General features: G+C 52.9%; 1 protein-coding gene across 1 annotated transcript; it reads right to left on the bottom strand.

The window, feature by feature from the left end:
• Nucleotides 1–677: 677 nt before the first annotated feature.
• Nucleotides 678–20197, bottom strand: KHSRP (KH-type splicing regulatory protein; the record flags this gene model as incomplete). The annotated part of the gene is made up of 16 exons (XM_071418567.1): nucleotides 19910–20197; nucleotides 17954–18062; nucleotides 17819–17857; nucleotides 16456–16495; nucleotides 14423–14472; nucleotides 12738–12809; nucleotides 12572–12629; nucleotides 11248–11416; nucleotides 8636–8734; nucleotides 8417–8515; nucleotides 6968–7070; nucleotides 5407–5507; nucleotides 3126–3267; nucleotides 2847–3007; nucleotides 920–1038; nucleotides 678–822 (listed from the first exon to the last, which is right to left on the bottom strand). Coding segments are annotated over exons 1-16 (1722 nt in total), but the record flags the coding sequence as incomplete, so codon positions are not given.
• Nucleotides 20198–20731: the final 534 nt, after the last annotated feature.

Here is a 20731-nt window from a genome sequence, read left to right as displayed (position 1 = left end):
GGGATTTTTAGCCCCAAAAATTGGGATTTTTAGTCCCAAAATTCGGGATTTTTAGTCCCTAAAATTTGGGGTTTTTAGCCCTAAAATTTGGGGTTTTTAGCCCCAAAATTCGGGATTTTTACCCCTAAAATTCGCGATTTTTAGCCCCAAAGTTCGGGATTTTTAGCCCCAAAATTCGGGATTTCTACTTTTTTATAATCCCCATAATTTGGGATTTCTACCCCCAAAATTTGGGATTCTAACCCGATTTTAACCTTTTTATAATCCCCCAAACCCCAAATCCCCCCCCCAAACCCCCAAATCCCCCCATAAAAACCCCAAATATCCCCCCCAAATCCCCCCAAAAACCCCAAATTCCCCCAAACTTTAGGAGATATTTTAGGATATACCCAACCCCTTCCCCAAACCCTTTTAGGGGTCCCCCAAAATTCGGGGACCGCCCCCAAAACCCCCAAATCCCCTGCCCCAAAAACTCCAAATCCCCACCCCAAAAACCCCAAATCCCCCCCTCAAAAACCCCAAATATCCCCCCTCAAAAACCCCAAATCCCCCCCAAAAAACCCCAAATCCAAACCCCAAAAAACCCCAAATATCCCCCCATAAAAACCCCAAATGCCCCCCAAAAAACCCCAAATCCCCCCCAAACTTTAGGATATACCCAACCCCCTCCCCCAAACCCTTTTAGGGGTCCCCCAAAATTCGGGGACCCCCCCAAAAACCCCCAAATACTCACTGGGGTCGTGTGGGGCTGGCGGCTGCCACTGGGGGTACGCGTTCCCCCAACCCTGGGGCGGGTACTGGTGTGGGGGGGGTCCCCCAGGGCTGGAACATTTGGGGTTCAAAGCATCAGATTTGGGATTTTTGGGGTTTTTTTGGGATTTTTTTGGGGTTCACCCCGATAAAAAGGGGGGGTACTCACTGTGGGGGGGCTCCGGGGGGGCCCTGGTTGAAGGGTCCGGGGTTGAAGGGTCCCATGGGGCCGGCGGGGCCGGGGGGACCCCCGGGACCGGGGCCGGGGCCAACGGGGCACAGAGGGCCCTGGAGGGGGGAAAATGGGGGTTCAGGGGGTCTGGGGGACACCAGGAGGGGTTTGGGGTTCCCCAAGAGGTTTTGGGGTCCCCTCAGGACGGTTTTGGGGTCAGGGGAAGTTTTGGGGTTCCCCCATTAGGATTTTGGGTAGGTTGCAGTACCAGATTTCCCCACCGGAGGGCGACACTGAAGTCACGCAAATTTTGGGATTTTCTTCGGATTTTTTTGGGGGGTTTTCTTTGGATTTTTAGGATTATTTAGGGGGATTATGGGATTTTTCTAGGGGCGATTTTGGGGTCCCATCAGGAGGGTTTTGGGGTCCGGGGAAGTTTGGGGTTCCCCCATTTGGATTTTGGGTACGTTGCAGTACCAAATTTACCCACAAGAGGGCGACACGGAAGTCACGCAAATTTTGGGATTTTTGGGGGGATTTTTTTCAGATTTTTTGGGGGGTTTTCTTTGGATTTTTAGGATTATTTAGGGGGATTATGGGATTTTTTAGGGGCGATTTTGGGGTCCCATCAGGAGGGTTTTGGGGATCCCACCCGATGGGATTTTGGGTAGGCTGCAGTACCAGATTTTCCCCACCGGAGGGCGACACTTGAATTCCGCAAATTTTGGGATTTTTTGGGGGGAATTTGGGGTCTCCCCAGGAGGGTTTTAGGTCAGGGCTGGGATTTTGGGGTTCCCTCAGGATGGTTTTGGGGTCTGGGGAAGTTTTGGGGTTCCCCCATTTGGATTTTGGGTAGGTTGCAGTACCAGATTTCCCCACCGGAGGGCGACACTCAAGTCACGCAAATTTTGGGATTTTTGGGGGGATTTTCTTCAGATTTTTTGGGGGGTTTTCTTTGGATTTTTAGGATTATTTAGGGGGATTATGGGATTTTTTTAGGGGGGATTTAGGGGGGTTTTGGGGTCCCCTCAAGATGGTTTGGGGATCCCACCCGATGGGATCTTGGGTAGGCTGCAGTACCAGATTTTCCCCACCGGAGGGCGACACTCAAGTCATGTAAATTTTATGTTTTTGGGGGGGATTTGGGGTCTCCCCAGGAGGGTTTTAGGGTTCCCCAAGATGGTTTTGGGGTCCAGGGAAGTTTGGGGTCCCACCTGTGGGATTTTGGGTGGGTTGCAGTACCAATTTTGGGTGGGTTGCAGTACCAAATTTCCCCACCGGAGGGCGACACTGAAGTCACGCAAATTTTGGGATTTTTTTGGGGGGCTTTCTTAAGATTTTTAGGATTATTTGGGGGGATTATGGGATTTTTTTAGGGGCGATTTTGGGGTCCCATCAGGAGGGTTTTGGGGTCCGGGGAAGTTTGGGGTTCCCCCATTTGGATTTTGGGTAGGTTGCAGTACCAGATTTTCCCCACCGGAGGGCGACACTCAAGTCACGCAAATTTCGTGATTTTGGGGGGATTTTTTGGGGGGAATTTGGGGTCTCCCCAGGAGGGTTTTAGGTCAGGGTTGGGATTTTGGGGTTCCCCAAGAGGGTTTTGGGGTCAGGGGAAGTTTTGGGGTTCCCCCCGTGGGATTTTGGGCAGGTTGCAGTACCAGATTTTCCCCACCGGAGGGCAACACTCAAACCCCACAAATTCCGTGATTTTGGGGGATTTTTTGGGGGATTTTTTTGGATTTTGGACAGGTTGCAGTACCACATTTCCCCACCAGAGGGCGACACTCAAACCCCACAAATTCCGTGATTTTTGGGGGATTTTTTTGGGGATTTTTTTCGGGATTTTTTTGGGGCCGATCTGTGTCAATTTTGGGGTCCCCCTCCCCATATATATATAAATTTTTTTTTTGGGGGTGCCCCCCACCTCGATTTTCTCCTCGATGAGCTGCTTGGCGTGGTCGATCTGCTGGGGGGTGCCGCGGATGACGAAGAGTTTGAAGTTGGGGTCCCCGTTGGGGGGCAGCTGCCTCGAGATCTCCACGAACGCCCCCGTCTGTTGGTTGATGGCCTTGACGTTCTCACCCCCTGAAAAACCCCAAAAAAATGAAATTTTTGGGTTTAAAAGGGTCACCCCAAATATGATCAAAGGATTTGGGGTTCGGGAATTTTTTTTGGGGAGGGGTCTCAGGGTCTCTTTCCTCACCTCTGCCGATGACCAGGCCGCATTTGTGGGTGGGGATGGAAAAAGTCATTTCCCCGCCGGGGGGGCCCCAAGTGCCCTGAGCCCGGCCCCGGCCGCGTCCCCCCGGGGGCAGCCCCGGCCCGGGGGGTCCTGGGGGGCCGCTCTGTGAGGGGGGGGGGAGGGGGGGGTGTCAGAGAGGGGTGGGACCCCCCCTCAAAATAGGGGAGGGGGGGACACACCCCAAAAAATAAAATAGAGTTGGGATGGGTGTGAAATTATTGAAGAGCATCTTTAAAATAATCCTAAAATATCCTTAAAATACCCCAAAAAATCTTTCTAAAATAGCTGGGAAACAGCCCTAAAACAGTCCCAAAAAATCCCTAAAACAGCCTCAAAAAACCAACCCTAAACCAGCCCTAAACCAGCCCCAAAAAAACCCCAAATCCAGGCCTAGACCAGCCTTAAACCGCCCCAAAAAAACCCCATAAAATCCTTAAAACAGCCTCAAAAAATCCCTAAAACAGCCTCAAAAAACCAACCCTAAACCAGCCCTAAAATGGCTCCAAAAAAAACCCAAAAAATTTCTAAAACGGCCCCCAAAAAACCCCGTAAAACACCCCAAAATCCAGCCCTAAACTCACCCAAAACCAGCCCCAAAAAAAACCCCATAAAATCCTTAAAACAGCCCCAAAAAATCCACAAAACGGCCCTAAAAAACCCCCAAAAAATCCCTAAAACAGCCCCAAAAAAGCAACTCAAATATGGCCCTAAAACGGCCCCAAAGAACCCCAAAAAATCCCTAAAACAGCCCCAAAATCCAACCCAAAAATGGCCCCAAAAAACCCAAAAAAATCCCCAAAACCAACCCAAAAATGGCCCTAAAACAGCCCCCAAAAAACCCCCAAAAATCCAACCCAAAAATGGCCCTAAAATGGCCCCAAAAAACCCCAAAAAATCCCTAAAACGGCCCCAAAAAACCAACCCCAAAATGGCCCTAAAACAGCCCCCAAAAAACCCAAAAAAATCCCTAAAAAGGCCCCAAAACCAACCCAAAAATGGCCTTAAAACGGCCCCAAAAAATCGCTAAAAAGGCCCCAAAACCAACCCAAAATGGCCCTAAAAACGGCCCCAAAAACCTCCAAAAAATCCCTATAACGGCCCCGAAAACCACAAAAAATCCCTGAAATGGCCCCAAGAAAACATCCCAAAAATGGCCCTAAAATGACCCAAAAAAACCCCAAAAAATCCCTAAAAAACCCCAAAAAAGCCCCAAAATCCAACCCAAAATGGCCCTAAAAGGGCCCCAAAAAACCCCAAAAAATCGCTAAAAAAACCCCAAAAAATCCCTAAAAAGGCCCCAAAAATGAACCCAAAACCGGCCCTAAAACGGCCCCAAAAAACCCCAAAAAATCGCTTAAAAGGCCCCAAAACCAACCCAAAAATGGCCGTAAAATGGCCCCAAACCAACCCCTGAGCCCACCCCAAAGCCCCCTCCCCAACTGAAGCCCCCTCCCCAAATTGCCCCAACCTCTATAGGAAATCATTGAGGGGTTCAGCCACCCCAAAGCCCCCTCCCCAAATTCCCCAAAGCCCCCTCCCCAATTCACCCTGAGCTCATTGATGATCCCCTGAGCCCAGAGCCCCCTCCCCATTTGAAGCCCCCTCCCCAATTCACCCTCAGGCTCTGCAGCAGCTCCTGGATGATCCCCTGACCCCAGAGCCCCCTCCCCAATTCACCCTGAGCTCATTGATGATCCCTGACCCTGAAGCCCCCTCCCCAATTGCAGCCCCCTCCCCAATTCACCCTGAGGCTCTGCAGCAGCTCGTTGATGATCCCCTGACCCTGAAGCCCCCTCCCCAATTGCAGCCCCCTCCCCAATTCACCCTGAGGCTCTGCAGCAGCTCCTGGATGATCCCCTGAGCCTGAAGCCCCCTCCCCATTTGAAGCCCCCTCCCCAATTCACCCTCAGGCTCTGCAGCAGCTCGTTGATGATCCCCTGACCCTGAAGCCCCCTCCCCAATTGCAGCCCCCTCCCCAATTCACCCTGAGGCTCTGCAGCAGCTCGTTGATGATCCCCTGACCCCAGAGCCCCCTCCCCAATTGCAACCCCCTCCCCATTTGAAGCCCCCTCCCCAATTCACCCTGAGGCTCTGCAGCAGCTCCTGGATGATCCCCTGAGCCTGAAGCCCCCTCCCCAATTGCAGCCCCCTCCTCAATTCACCCTGAGGCTCTGCAGCAGCTCGTTGATGATCCCCTGACCCTGAAGCCCCCTCCCCAATTGCAGCCCCCTCCCCAATTCACCCTGAGGCTCTGCAGCAGCTCGTTGATGATCCTGGCCGCGTGCTCGCAGCGCTCGGGGGGTCCCATGATGTGAGCGATTTTCTCCGGCCCCGTTCCATCATCTGGGGATGGGGGAATTTGGGGAGGGGGATTCAGGATGGGGATGCCTTAATCCCCCTCCTCAAATTGCCCAAAGGTCTGTCCTGAAATCCTCCTCCTTAGCTCAAAGCCCCCTCCTCAAATTCCCCAAATTCCCCGAACCCCCCTCCCCAAAATCCCCAAATTCCCCAAATCCCCCTCCTCAAATTCCCCGAATCCCCCTCCTCAAATTCCCTAAATCCTCCAAATCCCCCTCCTCCAAATTCCCCAAATCCCCCTCCCCAAAATCCTCAAATTCCCCAAATCCCTCCCCTCAAAATCCCCAAATCCCCCTCCCCAAATTCCTCAAATTCCTGAATCCCTCTCCCCAAATTCCCACAAATCCCTCCCCTCAAATTCCCCAAATCCCCCTCCTCAAATTCCTCAAATCCCCCTCCCCAATTTCCCCTCACTCCCAGCATCTCCCAAAGCCTTCAATAAACAGGGAGGGGTCTGGAATTTGGGGAGGGGTCCCCAATTTGGGGAGGGGTCTGGAATTCAGGAATTTGGGGAGGGGTCCCCAATTTGGGGAGGGGTCTGGAATTCAGGAATTTGGGGAGGGGTCCCCAATTTGGGGAGGGGTCTCCATTTGGAGAAGGGTCTGGAATTCTGGAATTTGGGACAGGGTCTCCATTTGGGGATTGGTCCCATTTTGGGGCGGGGTCCCCAATTTGAGGAAGGGTCCCCATTTTGAGGATTGGTCCCATTTGAGGATTGGTCCCATTTTGGGTCAGGGTCCCCAATGTGGGTGGGGGTCCCCAATGTGGGTGGGGGTCCCCATTTGGGTCGGGGTCTCTATTTGAGGATTGGTCCCATTTTGGGATTGGTCCCCATTTGGGGATTGGTCCCAATTTGGGGCTTGGTCCCCATTTTGGGGATTGGTCCCAATTTGGGTGGGGGTCCCCAATTTGGGTGGGGGTCCCCAATTTGGGTGGGGGTCCCCATTGTGGGTCAGGGTCCCCATTTAGGGATTGGTCCCAATTTGGGTCAGGGTCTGGAATTCAGGAATTTGGGTGGGGGTCCCCATTTAGGTGGGGGTCCCCATTTGGGTCGGGGTCCCCATTTGGGTCGGGGTCCCCATTTTGGGACTGGTCCCAATTTGGGTCAGGGTCTGGAATTCAGGAATTTGGGTGGGGGTCCCCATGTGGGTGGGGGTCCCCATGTGGGTGGGGTCCCCATTTTGGGATTGGTCCCATTTTGGGGATTGGTCCCAATTTGGGGCGGGGTCCCCATTTTGGGATTGGTCCCCATTTGGGTGGGGGTCCCCATTTTGGGTCGGGGTCCCCAATGTGGTTCGGGGTCTGGAATTCAGGAATTTGGGTGGGGGTCCCCATGTGGGTGGGGGTCCCCATTTGGGGATTGGTCCCCATTTTGGGTGGGGATCCCCATTTGGGTGGGGGTCCCCATTTTGGGTGGGGGTCCCCAATTTGGGTGGGGGTCCCACCTTGCTTGAACTGGATGCGCACCCCGGCGTCGTTCTGGATTTTTTTGATCATTTCCCCCGAGCGGCCGATGACGACCCCGACCGAGTGACGCGGCACCGGCACCTGGGAATGGGGGAAATTTGGGAGATTTTGGGAAAATTTGGGGATTTTTGGGAAAATTTGGGGATTTTTGGGGAGGGGGATCAAGGGCAGGACACCCCCAGGAAAATGTAAATGGGGAGGGGGGAAAAAACAGGGGGGGTTTGGGGGGAAAATTTGATTTTTTGGGGAATGTTTTGAGGTGATTTTGGGGGATTTTTGGGGTGGAAAAGGAATTTTTGGGGGATTTTTGGGGTGAAAAAGAGGATTTTTGGGGGATTTTTGGGGGATTTTGGGGTGATTTTTCGGGGTGGAAAAAGGGGATTTTTGGGGGATTTTTGGGGGGATTTTTGGGGTGGAAAGGGGGAATTTTGGGGGTGGTATTTGGGGAATATTTCAGGTATTTTTGGGGTGAAAAAAGGGGATTTTTGGGGGGATTTTTGGGGTGAAAAAGGGGATTTTTGGGGAATATTTCAGGTAATTTTGGGGGGATTTTTGGGGTGGAAAAGGGGATTTTTGGGGGGATTTTGGGGTGGAAAGGGGGAATTTTGGGGGTGGATTTTGGGGAAAATTTCAGGTATTTTTGGGGTGAAAAAAGGGGATTTTTGGGGCGATTTTTGGGGTGAAAAAGGGGATTTTTGGGGAATATTTCAGGTAATTTTGGGGGGATTTTTGGGGTGGAAAAGGGGATTTTTGGGGTGATTTTTGGGGAGAATTTTGGGCTGATTTTTGGGGTGATTTTTGGCTGATTTTGGGGTGATTTTGGGGAACATTTCAGGTGATTCTGGGCTGATTTTGGGCTGATTTTTGGGGAACATTTCAGGTATTTTCGGGGTGAAAAAAGGGGATTTTTGGGGGGATTCTTGGAGTGAAAAAAGGATTTTTGGGGCGATTTTTGGGCTGATTTTTGGTGTGAAAAGGGGGATTTTTGGGGTGATTTTTGGGCTGATTTTGGGGGTGATTTTGGGCAGATTTTGGGGGTGATTTTTGGGCTGATTTTGGGGTGATTTTTGGGCTGAAAAGGGGGATTTTGGGGGTGATTTTTGGGGCGATTTTTGGGGCGATTTTTGGGGCGAAAAAGGGATTTTTTGGGGTGATTTTTGGGGTGATTTTGGGCTGATTTTTGGGCTGAAAAGGGTAATTTTGGGCTGATTTTGGGGTGATTTTTGGGGAACATTTCAGGTATTTTTGGGGTGATTTTTGGGGTGAAAAAGGGGATTTTGGGGGGATTTTTGGGGTGAAAAAAGGAATTTTTGGGCTGATTTTTGGGGTGAAAAAAGGGGATTTTTTGGGCGATTTTTGGGGAACACTTCAGGTATTTTTGGGCTGATTTTTGGGCTGAAAAAAGGCATTTTTGGGGCGTCACTCACGTCGATTCCCCCTCCCAGGCGCGCCCCGTAGTCCGAGCGGTCGCCGAAGCCGCCCTGGTCGCGCTCCCTCAGGATGTCCAGCACCATCTCACAGGCTTGCTGGGAATTGGGGATTTTTGGGGTGAAATCCCCGGGTTTTGGGGTTTTTTTGGGGTTTTTTTGGGGTTTTTTTGGGGTTTTTTTGGGGTTTTTTTGGGGTTTTTTTGGGGGTTTCCTCACCTGCACCTTGTAGGGCTCCCCGATGATGCGCAGGGGTTTGTCCACGTTGGTGTTTTGGGAACCGTCTTGGATCAGGATCATCTTCACCCCCGCGCGCTCCTGGAGGGGGGAAAAGTGAGCACGGAGCACAAAAATACCCAGGGACACCCAAAAATGAACCAGGGACACCAAAAAATACCCAGGGACACCAAAAGTGGTGAGAAATCCCCAAAAAAAACCACCCAGGGACCCCAAAAAATAAAACAGGGACACCAAAAATACCCAGGGACACACAAAAAATCAACCAGGGATGCCAAAAAATGAAACAGGGACACCAAAAATGCTGAGAAATTCGCAAAAAAAAACCCACCCAGGGACCCCTAAAAATACCCAGGGACACCAAAAAATAAAACAGGGTCCCCCAAAAGATACCCAGGGACACCAAAAATACCCAGGGATGCCAAAATGGTGAGAAATCCCCAAAAAAACCACAAAGGGACCCCAAAAAATGAACCAGGGACCCCAAAAATACCCAGGGAGCCCAAAAAATGAACCAGGGAGCCCAAAAATACCCAGGGACACCAAAAATGGTGAGAAATTCCAAAAAAAAAACAGCCAGGGACCCCTAAAAATACCCAGGGACACCAAAAATGGTGAGAAATTCCAAAAAAAAAAACAGCCAGGGACACCAAAAAATAAACCAGAAACCCCCAAAATACCCAGGGACACCAAAAAATGAACCAGGGATCACAAACAATACCCAGGGACACAAAAATACCCAGGGACCCCAAAAATGCTGAAAAATCCCCCAAAAAAACCACCCAGGGACACCAAAAAATTCCCAAATCCCCCCAAATCTCCCCTAAACTTCCCCAAATTCACCTTAAACCTCCCCAAATCCCCTCAAAACCTCCCTAAACCTCCCCAAATCCCCAGCCAAGGTGATTTAGGTGCACACCTGGAGCTGTTTGATGGTCTCCCCTCCCTTGCCGATGACCAGCCCTGTTCTAAACCACCCCAAATCCCCTCGAAACCTCCCTAAATGCCCCCCAAATCCCCTCTAAACCCCCCTAAATCCCCTCGAAACCTACCCAAATCCCCTCGTAACGTCCCTAAATCCCCTCTAAACCCCCCTAAACCCCCAGCCAAAGGGATTTAGGCGCTCACCTGGAGCTGTTTGATGGTCTCCCCTCCCTTGCCGATGACCAGCCCTGTTCTAAACCCCCCAAACCCTGTGCCCAAGTGATTTAGGCGCGCACCTGGAGCTGTCTGATGGTCTCCCCAATGACCAGCCCAGTTCCAAACCTCCCTAAACCGCTCTAAATCCCCTCTAAACCTCCTGAAATCCCTCCCAAACCCTCTCAAACCTTCCCTAAACCCCCCCAAACCCTGTGCCCAGGTGATTTAGGCGCGCACCTGGAGCTGTTTGATGGTCTCCCCTCCCTTGCCGATGACCAGACCTCCCTAAATCCCCTCTAAACCTCCCCAAATCCCCTCTGTACCCCTCTATACCCCTCTAAACCCCCAGCCAAAGGGATTTAGGCGCTCACCTGGAGCTGTTTGATGGTCTCCCCGCCCTTGCCAATGACCAGCCCCATTTTAACCTCCCCCTGAAACCTCCCTAAATCCCCTCGAAACCTCCAGAAACCTCCCCAAATCCCCTCGTAACGTCCCCAAATCCCCTCTAAACCCCCCAGATCCCCAGCCAAAGGGATTTAGGTGCGCACCTGGAGCTGTTTGATGGTCTCCCCTCCCTTGCCGATGACCAGACCTGTTCTAAACCACCCCAAATCCCTCCTAAACCTCCCTAAATCCCCTCTAAACCCCCCTAAATCCCCTCGAAACCTACCCAAATCCCCTCGTAACGTCCCTAAATCCCCTCGTAACGTCCCTAAATCCCCTCTAAATCCCCCTAAACCCTGTGCCCAGGTGATTTAGGCACGCACCTGGAGCTGTTTGATGGTCTCCCCTCCCTTGCCCATGACCAGACCTATTCTAAACCACCCCAAATCCCCTCGAAACCTCCCTAAATGCCCCCCAAATCCCCCCTAAACCCCCCTAAATCCCCTCGAAACCTCCCCAAATCCCCTCGTAACGTCCCTAAATCCCCTCTACACCCCCCCAAACCCTGTGCCCAGGTGATTTAGGCGCGCACCTGGAGCTGTTTGATGGTCTCCCCTCCCTTGCCGATGACCAGCCCTGTTCTAAACCCCCCAAACCCTGTGCCCAGGTGATTTAGGCGCTCACCTGGAGCTGTTTGATGGTCTCCCCGATGACCAGCCCTGTTCCAAACCTCCCTAAACCTCCCCAAATCCCCTCTAAACCTCCTCAAATCCCTCCCAAACCCTCTCAAACCTTCCCTAAACCCCCCCAGATCCTGTGCCCAGGTGATTTAGGCGCGCACCTGGAGCTGTTTGATGGTCTCCCCAATGACCAGCCCCATTCTAACCTCCCTAAACCCCCTTGAAACCTCCCCAAATCCCCTCTAAACCTCCCTAGGCCCCCCCAAAAAGCCCAGCCCAGGTGATTTAGGCACACACCTGGAGCTGTTTGATGGTCTCCCCTCCCTTGCCGATGACCAGCCCTGTTCTAAACCTCCCCAAACCCCCAGCCAAGGTGATTTAGGCGCTCACCTGGAGCTGTTTGATGGTCTCCCCTCCCTTGCCGATGACCAGCCCAGCTTTGCCCGCAGGGATCATCAGCTCCTGCACGCTCCCGTTGCCGTTGGCGGCGTCGGGGAAAGGCCCCGGGGGCCCCCCCCGGCCTCGGGACACGATCTCATCCAGCAGGGCCTTGGCCTTCCTGGCCGAGGGGGTTTGGGATCATTGGGGGGTTTAGAGGGGATTTGGGAGCATTTAGGGGGGGTTTAGGGGGGGATATGAGGCAGTTTGGGGGGTCTTGGGGGGGATTTAGGAGGGGATTTGGGGGGGTTTTGGGTGCATTCTCTCATCCAGCAGGGCCTTGGCCTTCCTGGCCAAGGGGATTTGGGATCATTCAGGGAGTTTGGGGTGGTTGAGAGGGGATTTGGGATCATTGGGGGGGATTTGGGGGGGTTTTGGGTGCATTCTGTCATCCAGCAGGGATCCTGGCCGAGGGGATTTGGGATCATTGAGGGGTTTGGGATTGTTGAGGGGATTTGGGGGAGGTTTGGGGGGGGATTTGGGGACGTTGAGAGGGGATTTAGGGGGGGTTTGGGTGCATTCTCTCATCCAGCAGGGCCTTGGCCTTCCTGGCCAAGGGGGTTTGGGATCATTGGGGGGGATTTGGGAGCATTTAGGGGGGGTTTAGAGGGGATTTGGGGAGGTTTAGGGGGATTTAGAGGGGATTTAGGGGGGATTTGGGTGCATTCTGTCATCCAGCAGGGATCCTGGCCAAGGGGGTTTGGGATCATTGGGGGGTTTGGGGAGGTTTAGGGGGGATTTGAGGGGGATTTGGGGGGGATTTAGGGAGGTTTAGGAGGGATTTGGGTGCATTCTCTCATCCAGCAGGGCCTTGGCCTTCCTGGCCGAGGGGGTTTAGGGGCATTTGGGGGGGTTTAGGGGGGATCTTGGGGTCCCCCAACCCCAATTTCGAGGCCCCAAACCCCAATTCCAGGCTCCCAAACCCCCTTTTAGGGCTCCCCAACCCCAATTTCAGGCTCCTAAACCCGGTTTTAGGGCTCCCAAACCCCAATTTCAGGCTCCCAAACCCACTTTTAGCCTCCCCCAACCCCAATTCCAGGCTCCCAAACCCGGTTTTAGGGCTCCCAAACCCACTTTTAGCCTCCCCCAACCCCAATTTCAGGCTCCTAAACCCCCTTTGAGGCTCCCAAACCCCAATTTCAGGCCCCCCAAACCCAATTCCAGCCCCCCAAACCCCAATCTCAGGCTCCTAAATCCACTTTTAGGGCTCCCCAACCCCAATTCCAGGCTCCCAAACCCCCTTTGAGGGCTCCCAAACCCCCTGTGCCCGACTCACTGCACGGCCTCGGGGGCCCCGGTCAGGGCCACGCTGCGCTCGGGGAGGCCGCCGCTGTCTGGGGACACAAATTGGGGTTCAGGGCCCTGCCCCCCCACATTTTTGGGGTTTTTTGGGACCCCTCAGCCATGGGGGGGGTTCAGGGAGGGTTTGGGGTCCCCCATACCTGGGGAAATCTGAACTTTGCAGCCCGAGTCCTGCTGGATTTTGTTGATTTGTTCCCCCCCTCGGCCGATGACTGAAGGGGGAAAGGAAGGGGTTAAAAAGGGGGGGGGTCCCCAAAATTTCACAAAGTTTTGGGGTCGCCCCCAAAATTCCTCCCAAAATCCCCAAAATTCCTCCCAAAATTCCCCTCAAAAACCCCAAATTCCCACCCCAAAATCCCCCAAATTCCTGGAACCCCCCCCAAAATCCCCCAAAATTCCTCCCAAAATTCCCCTCAAAAACCCCAAATTCCTACCCCAAAAACCCCAAAACCAACCCCAAAAACCCCAAAATGGGGTTTGAGGGGGTCCCCAAAATCCCCCAAATTCCTGGGACCACCCTAAACCCCAAATTCCTCCCAAAATTCCCCTCAAAATCCCCCCCAAAAACTCATCCCAAATCCCCCCAAAATTGGGGTTTCAGGGGGTCCCAAAATTTCACAAAGTTTTGGGGTTGCCCCCAAAATTCCTCCCAAAATTCCCCTCAAAAACCCCAAAATTCTTCCCAAAATTCCCCTCAAAATCCCCAAAATTCCTCCCAAAATTGCCCTCAAAAACCCCAAATTCTTCCCAAAATTCCCCTCAAAATCCCCAAAGTTCCTCCCAAAATTCCCCTCAAACCCCCCAAAATTCCTCCCAAAATTCCTCTCAAAATCCCCAAATTCTTCCCAAAATTCCCCTCAAAATCCCAAAATTCCCACCCCAAAACCAACCCCAAAAATGGGGTTTAAGGGGGGGTCCCCAAAATTTCACAAAGTTTTGGGGTCGCCCCCAAAATTCCTCCCAAAATTCCCCTCAAAAACCCCAAAATTCCTCCCAAAATTCCCCTCAAAAACCCCAAAATTCCCCTCAAAATCCCCAAATTCATCCCAAAATTCCCCTCAAAAACCCCAAAACCAACCCCAAAGTGGGGTTTAAAGGGGGTCCCCAAAATCCCACAAAGTTTTGGGGTCACCCCAGAAATTTTTGGGATTATCCCAAACCTCAAACCCCCCAAATTCATCCCAAAATCCCCCTCAAAAACCCCCAAATCGCCCCCAAAAATCCCCAAATCCCTTGGACCACCCTAAACCCCAAATCCCTCCCAAAAATCCCCCTCAAAAACCCCAAAATTCCTCCCAAAATCCCCCTCAAAAACCCCAAAATTCCTCCCAAAATCCCCCTAAAAAGCCCCAAATCCTCCCCAAAAACTCATCCCAAATTCCCACCCCAAAATGGGGTTTGAAGGGGATCCCCAAAATCCCACAAAGTTTTGGGGTCGCCCCACAAATTCTTGGGATCCCCCAAACCCCAAACCCCCCAAAATTCCTCCCAAAATTCCCCTTAAAATCACCAAATTCCCCTCAAAAACCCCAAATCCCCCCAAAATGGGGTTTGAAGGGAGGGTCCCCAAAATCCCCACAAAGTTTTGGGGTCGGCCTCAAAAATTTTTGGGGTCGTCCCAAACCCCCCAAAATTCCTCCCAAAATTCCCCTAAAAAGCCTCAAATTAATCCCAAAATCCCCCTCAAAATCCCCAAATCACCCCCAAAATCTCATCCCAAATGCCCCCAAAATTGGGGTTTGGGGAGGTCCCCAAAATCTCCCTCAAATCCCCCTCAAATTCCCCCAAATCCCCCCCAAAAACCCCAAAATCCCCCAGCACTCACTGAGGCCGACCATCCCGTCAGGAACCCGGTACTCCTCGGTCACCGTCGTCCTGGGGACACCAAAAACCCCAGAAAAACCCCATAAATACCCCAAAAACCCCATAAAAACCTCATAAATCCCCCAAAAAACCCCATAAATACCCCAAAAACCCCATAAATACCCCAAAATACCCCATAAACCCCATAAAAACCAAAAAAAAACCCCATAAATACCCCATAAATACCCCAAAAACCCCATAAATACCCAAAACACCTGTAAATCCCCCATAAACCCCATAAATGCCTCAAGAAAAGCCATAAATACCCCAAAACCCCCATAAAACCCCCCCAAAAACCCTCATGAAAACCCCGCTGAAAACCCCGCTAAAAACCCCCAAAAAACCCCATAAACCCGCCCCAAAAAACCCTATAAACCGCCCCCCAAAACCCCCTAAAACCCTCCCAAAAACCCCATAAAAACCCCACAAAACCCCCCCAAAAACCCCGTAAAAGCCCCCATAAACACCCCCCCAAAAACCCTTAAAACCCTCCCCAAAAACCCCATTAAAACCCCCCCAAAAACCCCATTAAAACCCTCCCCAAAAACCCCATTAAAACCCCCATAAAACCCCCCAAACCCTCCCCAAAAACCCACAAACAAAACCCTTAAAAACCTCCCCAAAAACTTCCCCCAACCCCCCCTAAAAACCCCCATAAAAACCCACGAAAAACCCCCAAAAACCCCAGAAAAACCCCCAGAAACCCCCAAACCCCCCCCCAAACCCCCAAATTCCCATAAACCCCACAAACCCCGTAAAAGCCCCGTAAACCCTCATAAAACCGCCAAAAAAACCCCATCAAAACCCCCAAAAAATCCCCATAAAATCCTCCCAAAACCCCATAAAAACCCTCATTAAAAACCCCTTAAAACCCTCCCCAAAAACCCCATAATCCTCCCCCAAAAAACCCCATAAAAACCTTCCAAACCCCCCCAGAACTTCCATAAAAACCCCATAAAAACCCCTAAAACCCCCAAATCCCCATAAACCCCCCCAAATCCCATAAAAGCCCCATTAAAAACCCCCATAAAAACCCCCATTAAAACCCCTCCCCAAACGCCATAAAAACCCCCCAAAAACCCCATAAAACCTCCCCCAAAAACCCCATAAAACCCCCCCAAAACCCCATAAAAACCCTCATTAAAAACCCACAAAAAAACCCCTTAAAACCCCTCCCCAAACCCCATAAACCCCCCCCTAAAAACCCCATAAAAACCCCCCAAAAACCCCATTAAAAACCCCAAACCCCCTCATTCCCATAAATGCCACAAACCCCATAAACGCCCCCGAAAACCCCATAAAATCCCCCCCAAAAACCCCATAAAAACCCCCCAAAACCCCCCCCAAAACCCATTAAAAACCCCATAAAACTTCCCAAAACCCCATAAAAGCCCCAAAAAAACTCCTCCAAATTCCCATATAAAGCCCAATAAACCCCCCCAAAATAACCCCATCAAACCGCCCAAAAACTCCTATAAAAACCTCCCAAAAAGCCACAAAAGCCCCATTAAAAATCCCATAAAACCCACAAGAAAAACCCATAAAACCCCACAAAAAACCTCCATAAATGCCCCCCCAAAAACCCCATAAAAACCCTCATAAAACCCCCATAAACCCCTCCCCAAAAAAACCCCATAAAAGCACCCAAAAACTCCCATAAAAACCCCATTAAAAAAATCCCTTCAAATACCCCATTAAAACTCCCCAAAAAACCCATTAAAAACCCCCCAAAAACCCCATAAAAACCCCATAAAAACCCCATAAACCCCCCCAAAACCCCATTGAAACCCAGAAAAAATCCTTCTAAAAACCCTGAGAAATCCCCAAAAAACCCCCAAAAAACCCCCAAAAAACCCCCCAAAAACCCCCAAAAACCCCCAAACTCCCCCCAAACTCCGCCCCAAACCCTCCCCAAACCCCCAAATTCCCCCAGACCCCATAAAAACCCCATAAAAACCCCATTAAAAACCCCAAATCCCCCGGCGGACCCCGTACCTGGCAGGGGGGTGCAGGGGCCCCATCGGTGCCGGCAGCGCTGGGGGGGGAACCTGAGCCCTCCGAGGGGGTCCCCAAAACTGGGGGGACCCCAAAACCCCCCCAAAATCCCCCCCAAAATTCCCCCAAATCCCCACCCCAAAACTGGGGGGACCCCAAAACCCCAAAATCCCCCCCCAAAATCCCCCCAAAAATCCCCCCCAAATCCCCCAAATTGGGGCGACCCCAAAACCCCCAAAATCCCCACCCCAAACCTGAGCCCTCCGAGGGGGTCCCCAAAACTGGGGGGACCCCAAAACCCCAACATCCACCCCCAAATCCCCACCCCAAAACCCCCAAAATCCCCCCCAAAATCCCCCCAACTGGGGGGGACCCCAAAACCCCCTCCCCAAAACTGGGGGGACCCCAAAACCCCAAAATCCCCAAAAATCCCCCAAATTCCCCCCAAAATCCCCAAAACTGGGGTGACCCCAAAATCCCCCCAAACCCCCCAAACTGGGGTGACCCCAAAATCCCCCCAAATTCCCAAATGCCCCCAAAATCCCCCCAAATTGGGGTGATCCCAAAATCCCAAATGCCCCCAAATTGGAGTGACCCCAAAAGCCCTTTGGGAACCCCGAATTTCTCCAGGGACCCCCCAAAATCTCCCCAGGACCCTCAAATCCCTTTGGGACATTTCACAGCGCCCCCTTCTGGTCACAACCCGGTACTACAGGACCCCCCCAAAATCCCTCTGGGAACCCCAAAACCCCTTCAGGACCCCCCCAAAATCCCTTCAGAAACCCCCAGATTCCCTCTGGATACCCCAAAACCCCTTCAGGACCCCCCAAAATCCCTTCAGGGCCCCCCAAATTATTTCAGGACCCTTCAAACCCCTTCAGGATACCCCAAAAACCCTTTGGGAACCCCCCCAAAATCCCTTCAGGACCCCCCCCCAACCTCCTCAAACCTTTCCCGGAACCCCAAATTCCCCTTTGGGAACCCCCAAAACATTTGAAGAACCCCAAAACCTCTCCCTGGGACCCCCCCAAAATCCCTCTGGGAACCCCAAAATTATTTCAGGACCCCCAAAACCCCTCTGGGGAGCCCCAAAACCCCAAATTCCCCTTTGGGAACCCCAAAACTTCCCCTGGGGACCCCAAAATCCCTTTGGGACATTTCACAGCGCCCCCTCCTGGCCACAACCCGGTACTACAGGAGCCCCCAAACCCCCTTCAGGACCCCCCAAAATTATTTCAGGACCCCCCAAAACCCCTCTGAGAACCCCAAACCCCCTTCAGGACCCCCCAAACCCCTTCAGGACCCCCCAAAACCCTTTTAGGACCCCCCAAAACCCTTTTAGGACCCCCCAAACCCCACTCACCTTCCCCCTGTGCCGCCAGTTTCTTGCTCTCGGGCTGATCTGGGGGTGCAGATTTTTGGGTTGGGGACCCCTCCTTTTCCCCCCTTCCCCAGATTTTGGGGTCCCCCCGGGTTTTGGGGTGCGGTTCCCCCTCACCTCCATCCTCCAGCTGCCGTTTTTGCCCCCCAAAAGCCCCAAAATCGGGGGGGGGGGCGTTGTTGTTGGGCACGGGCGGGGCCGCGTCCCCCCCGATTTTGGCCGCGATCTGAGGGGGGCAAAAGGGAAATTTGGGGGGGTTGAGAAACCCTAAAAGGAGCAAAAATCACCCCAAAATCCTCTCCTGAAAAAGTCCAGGTTTTTAGGGATATGTAGGAGGTAAAAAAGAAAGGAAATCGCAGCAAAATTGCCCCAAAATCAACTGAAAATGACCCAAAATCACCCGAAAATTGCCTTAAAATGACCCAAAATCACTCCAAAATCGCCTTAAAATGCCCCTAAATACCCCAAAATCCTACAAGGTCACCCCAAAATGCCCTTAAATCAACCCAAAATGACCCCAAAATCCCACAAAATCACCCCAAAATTGCTTTAAAATGCCCCTAAATACCCCAAAATCCTACAAGATCATCCCAAAATGCCCTCAAATCAACCCAAAATTACCCCAAAATCCCACAAAATTTACAGAATGCTCCTAAATCCCACAAAACGCCCCTAAATCCCACAAAATGCCCCTAAATCCCACAAAATCACCCCAAAATTGCAACTAAATCCCACAAAATGCCCCTAAATCCCACAAAGTCACCCCGAAATTCCAACTAAATCCCACAGTCATCCCAAAACGCCCCTAAATCCCACAAAATGCCTCGAATTACTCCAAAGTGTCCCTAAATAACCTCAAAATTCCCCCAAAATCACCAGGAAATTGTCCCAAAATTGGTCAAAATTTCCCTAAATTGGTCAAAATTTCCCTAGATCGCCCCAAATCCCACAAAATGACCCCAAAATGCTCCTAAATCCCACAATGTGACCCCAAAATGTCCCCAAATCACCTCAAAATCCCCTCAGGATCTTTGGAACTGTTCCCACCCCCCCCCAAATCCTCCCCAAATTTTGGGAACCCCCGAAAAATCCCACCCTGACCCCCTTAAATCCCTCAGGGACCCCCAAAACCCCCTCAGGACCCCCAAAATCCCCTCAGGACCCCCAAAATCCCTCAGGACCCCCCAAACTCCCCCTCAAAATTCCTCAAATTCCCCTCAGAAACCCCCAAGACCCCTCAGGACTCCCCAAATCCCCCTCAGAACCTCTCAGGACCCCCCCAAAACCTCTCAGAACCCCCCAAAATTCCCCCAAACTCCCCAAATCCCCCTCAGAACCTCTCAGGACCCCCAAAATTCCCCTTGAACCCCAAAAATCCCCCTCAAAACCCCTCAGAAACCACCAAGACCCCTCAGGACCCCCCAAATCCCCCTCAGAACCTTTCAGGACCCCCATAACCCCCTCAGGATCCCCCAAAATTCCCCCCAAACCCCACAAATCCCCCTCAAAACTCCTCAGATTCCCCTCAGGACCCCCAAAACCCCTCAGGACCCCCCCAAATTTCCCCCAAACCCCACAAATCCCTCTCAAAACTCCTCAGAAACCCCCAAGACCCCTCAGGACTCCCCGAATTCCCCCCATAACCCCTCAGGACCCCCCCAAAATTTCCTCCCCTCCTAAATTCGTCCTGTCCGGAGTGAGCGAAACCCCCTGCCCACCTCTTAGTCCGTTACCGCGCCCATTAATTCCCCTAATTTCCGCTAATTAATCGCACGAATTAATCAAATTAACGGCACAATTACGGTAAAGGCGCCTCAATCCCCATAATTACGGTACCGTGAGGGGAAAGGAGAAAAAACCGGGAACGGGAAGGGCGGGAAAATCGTGAGGGGGGGGTGGTCCCGGTGAGGGGGGGAGGGGCGACCTCTCCCTCCCCCCCCTCCCCTCACGACCCCCGGTGTGGGGGGGGGAGGGGGGGGGGAGGGGCCTTACCGGGAATGTGGGGGCGGGGGAGGCTCGGGGGGGATCCCCGGTACCTCCCTCGCTTTCCCTCCGCCCCTCCGAGCCCCTCACCTGCCGAGCTCGCTGCACCGCGTCGGCGAACGCGTCTTTCCTCCCCGTCCCTCCGCCACCTCCGCCACCGCCGCCGCCTCCGCCGCCGCCTCCGCCACCGCTGCCGCCTCCTCCTCCTCCTCCTCCCGGGCCGGCCCCGGGCCCGGCTGAGGGAGGGGCGGAGGGAGCGGCCCCCGGTTGAGGCGGAGGGGGCGGCGCGGGGCCGAACTCGGACATGGCGGAGGCGGCGACGGGAACGGGCCGCGCTCGCCTCAGGCCGCGCGGGGCAGGCTGGGAGGCCCCGCCTTCACCGGAGGAGCGTGACCAATCAGCTCGCGTATTCGCGCTGACTGACAGACGGTTCACCCAATCACACACTGAGGACAGCGCGCGGCGGCCAATGGGAGGAAGGAAAGAGCCGGCGCGCTGCGATTGAGGGGTGTTGGGGTGAGTGACAGCGCGGAGAACCAATGGAGGAGCGGAAATGGGAGCGGGGCATGGGCGGGACTCAGGGAGCGCGGCCAATCAGCGCAAGGGAGACCCCGCGAGACGCCGCGATTGGTGGAGGAAGCGGAAATGACGAAAAAGGCGGGGCGAGAGGTGATTGACGTTCTCCTTACCCAATAGTATGCGGCGCTATCCCCGCCCTCCTGCGCTGCGCAGCGATTGGGTGACGCGTTTGACTGACGGCCAGCGAAGCCAATGAAACGCGCGGAGCGGGAGGGGCGGAGCTTTGTTAGATTGACATGCGCATGGATCAATCAGCGGCGGGAAACTCCCTGACCAATCACAGCCACGCTCGCTGGTAGGCGTTTCTTTGGCAGTTCGCCCAGCCAATGGCGT

The sequence above is a fragment of the Agelaius tricolor genome, unplaced genomic scaffold (genome assembly GCF_023055355.1).
Source record: "Agelaius tricolor isolate 1412-34295 unplaced genomic scaffold, bAgeTri1.0.p SCAF_88, whole genome shotgun sequence".
Lineage (NCBI taxonomy): Eukaryota > Metazoa > Chordata > Aves > Passeriformes > Icteridae > Agelaius > Agelaius tricolor.
The sequence above is the reverse complement of the archived record's forward strand: the minus strand, read 5'-3'. Positions and strand labels throughout refer to the sequence as shown.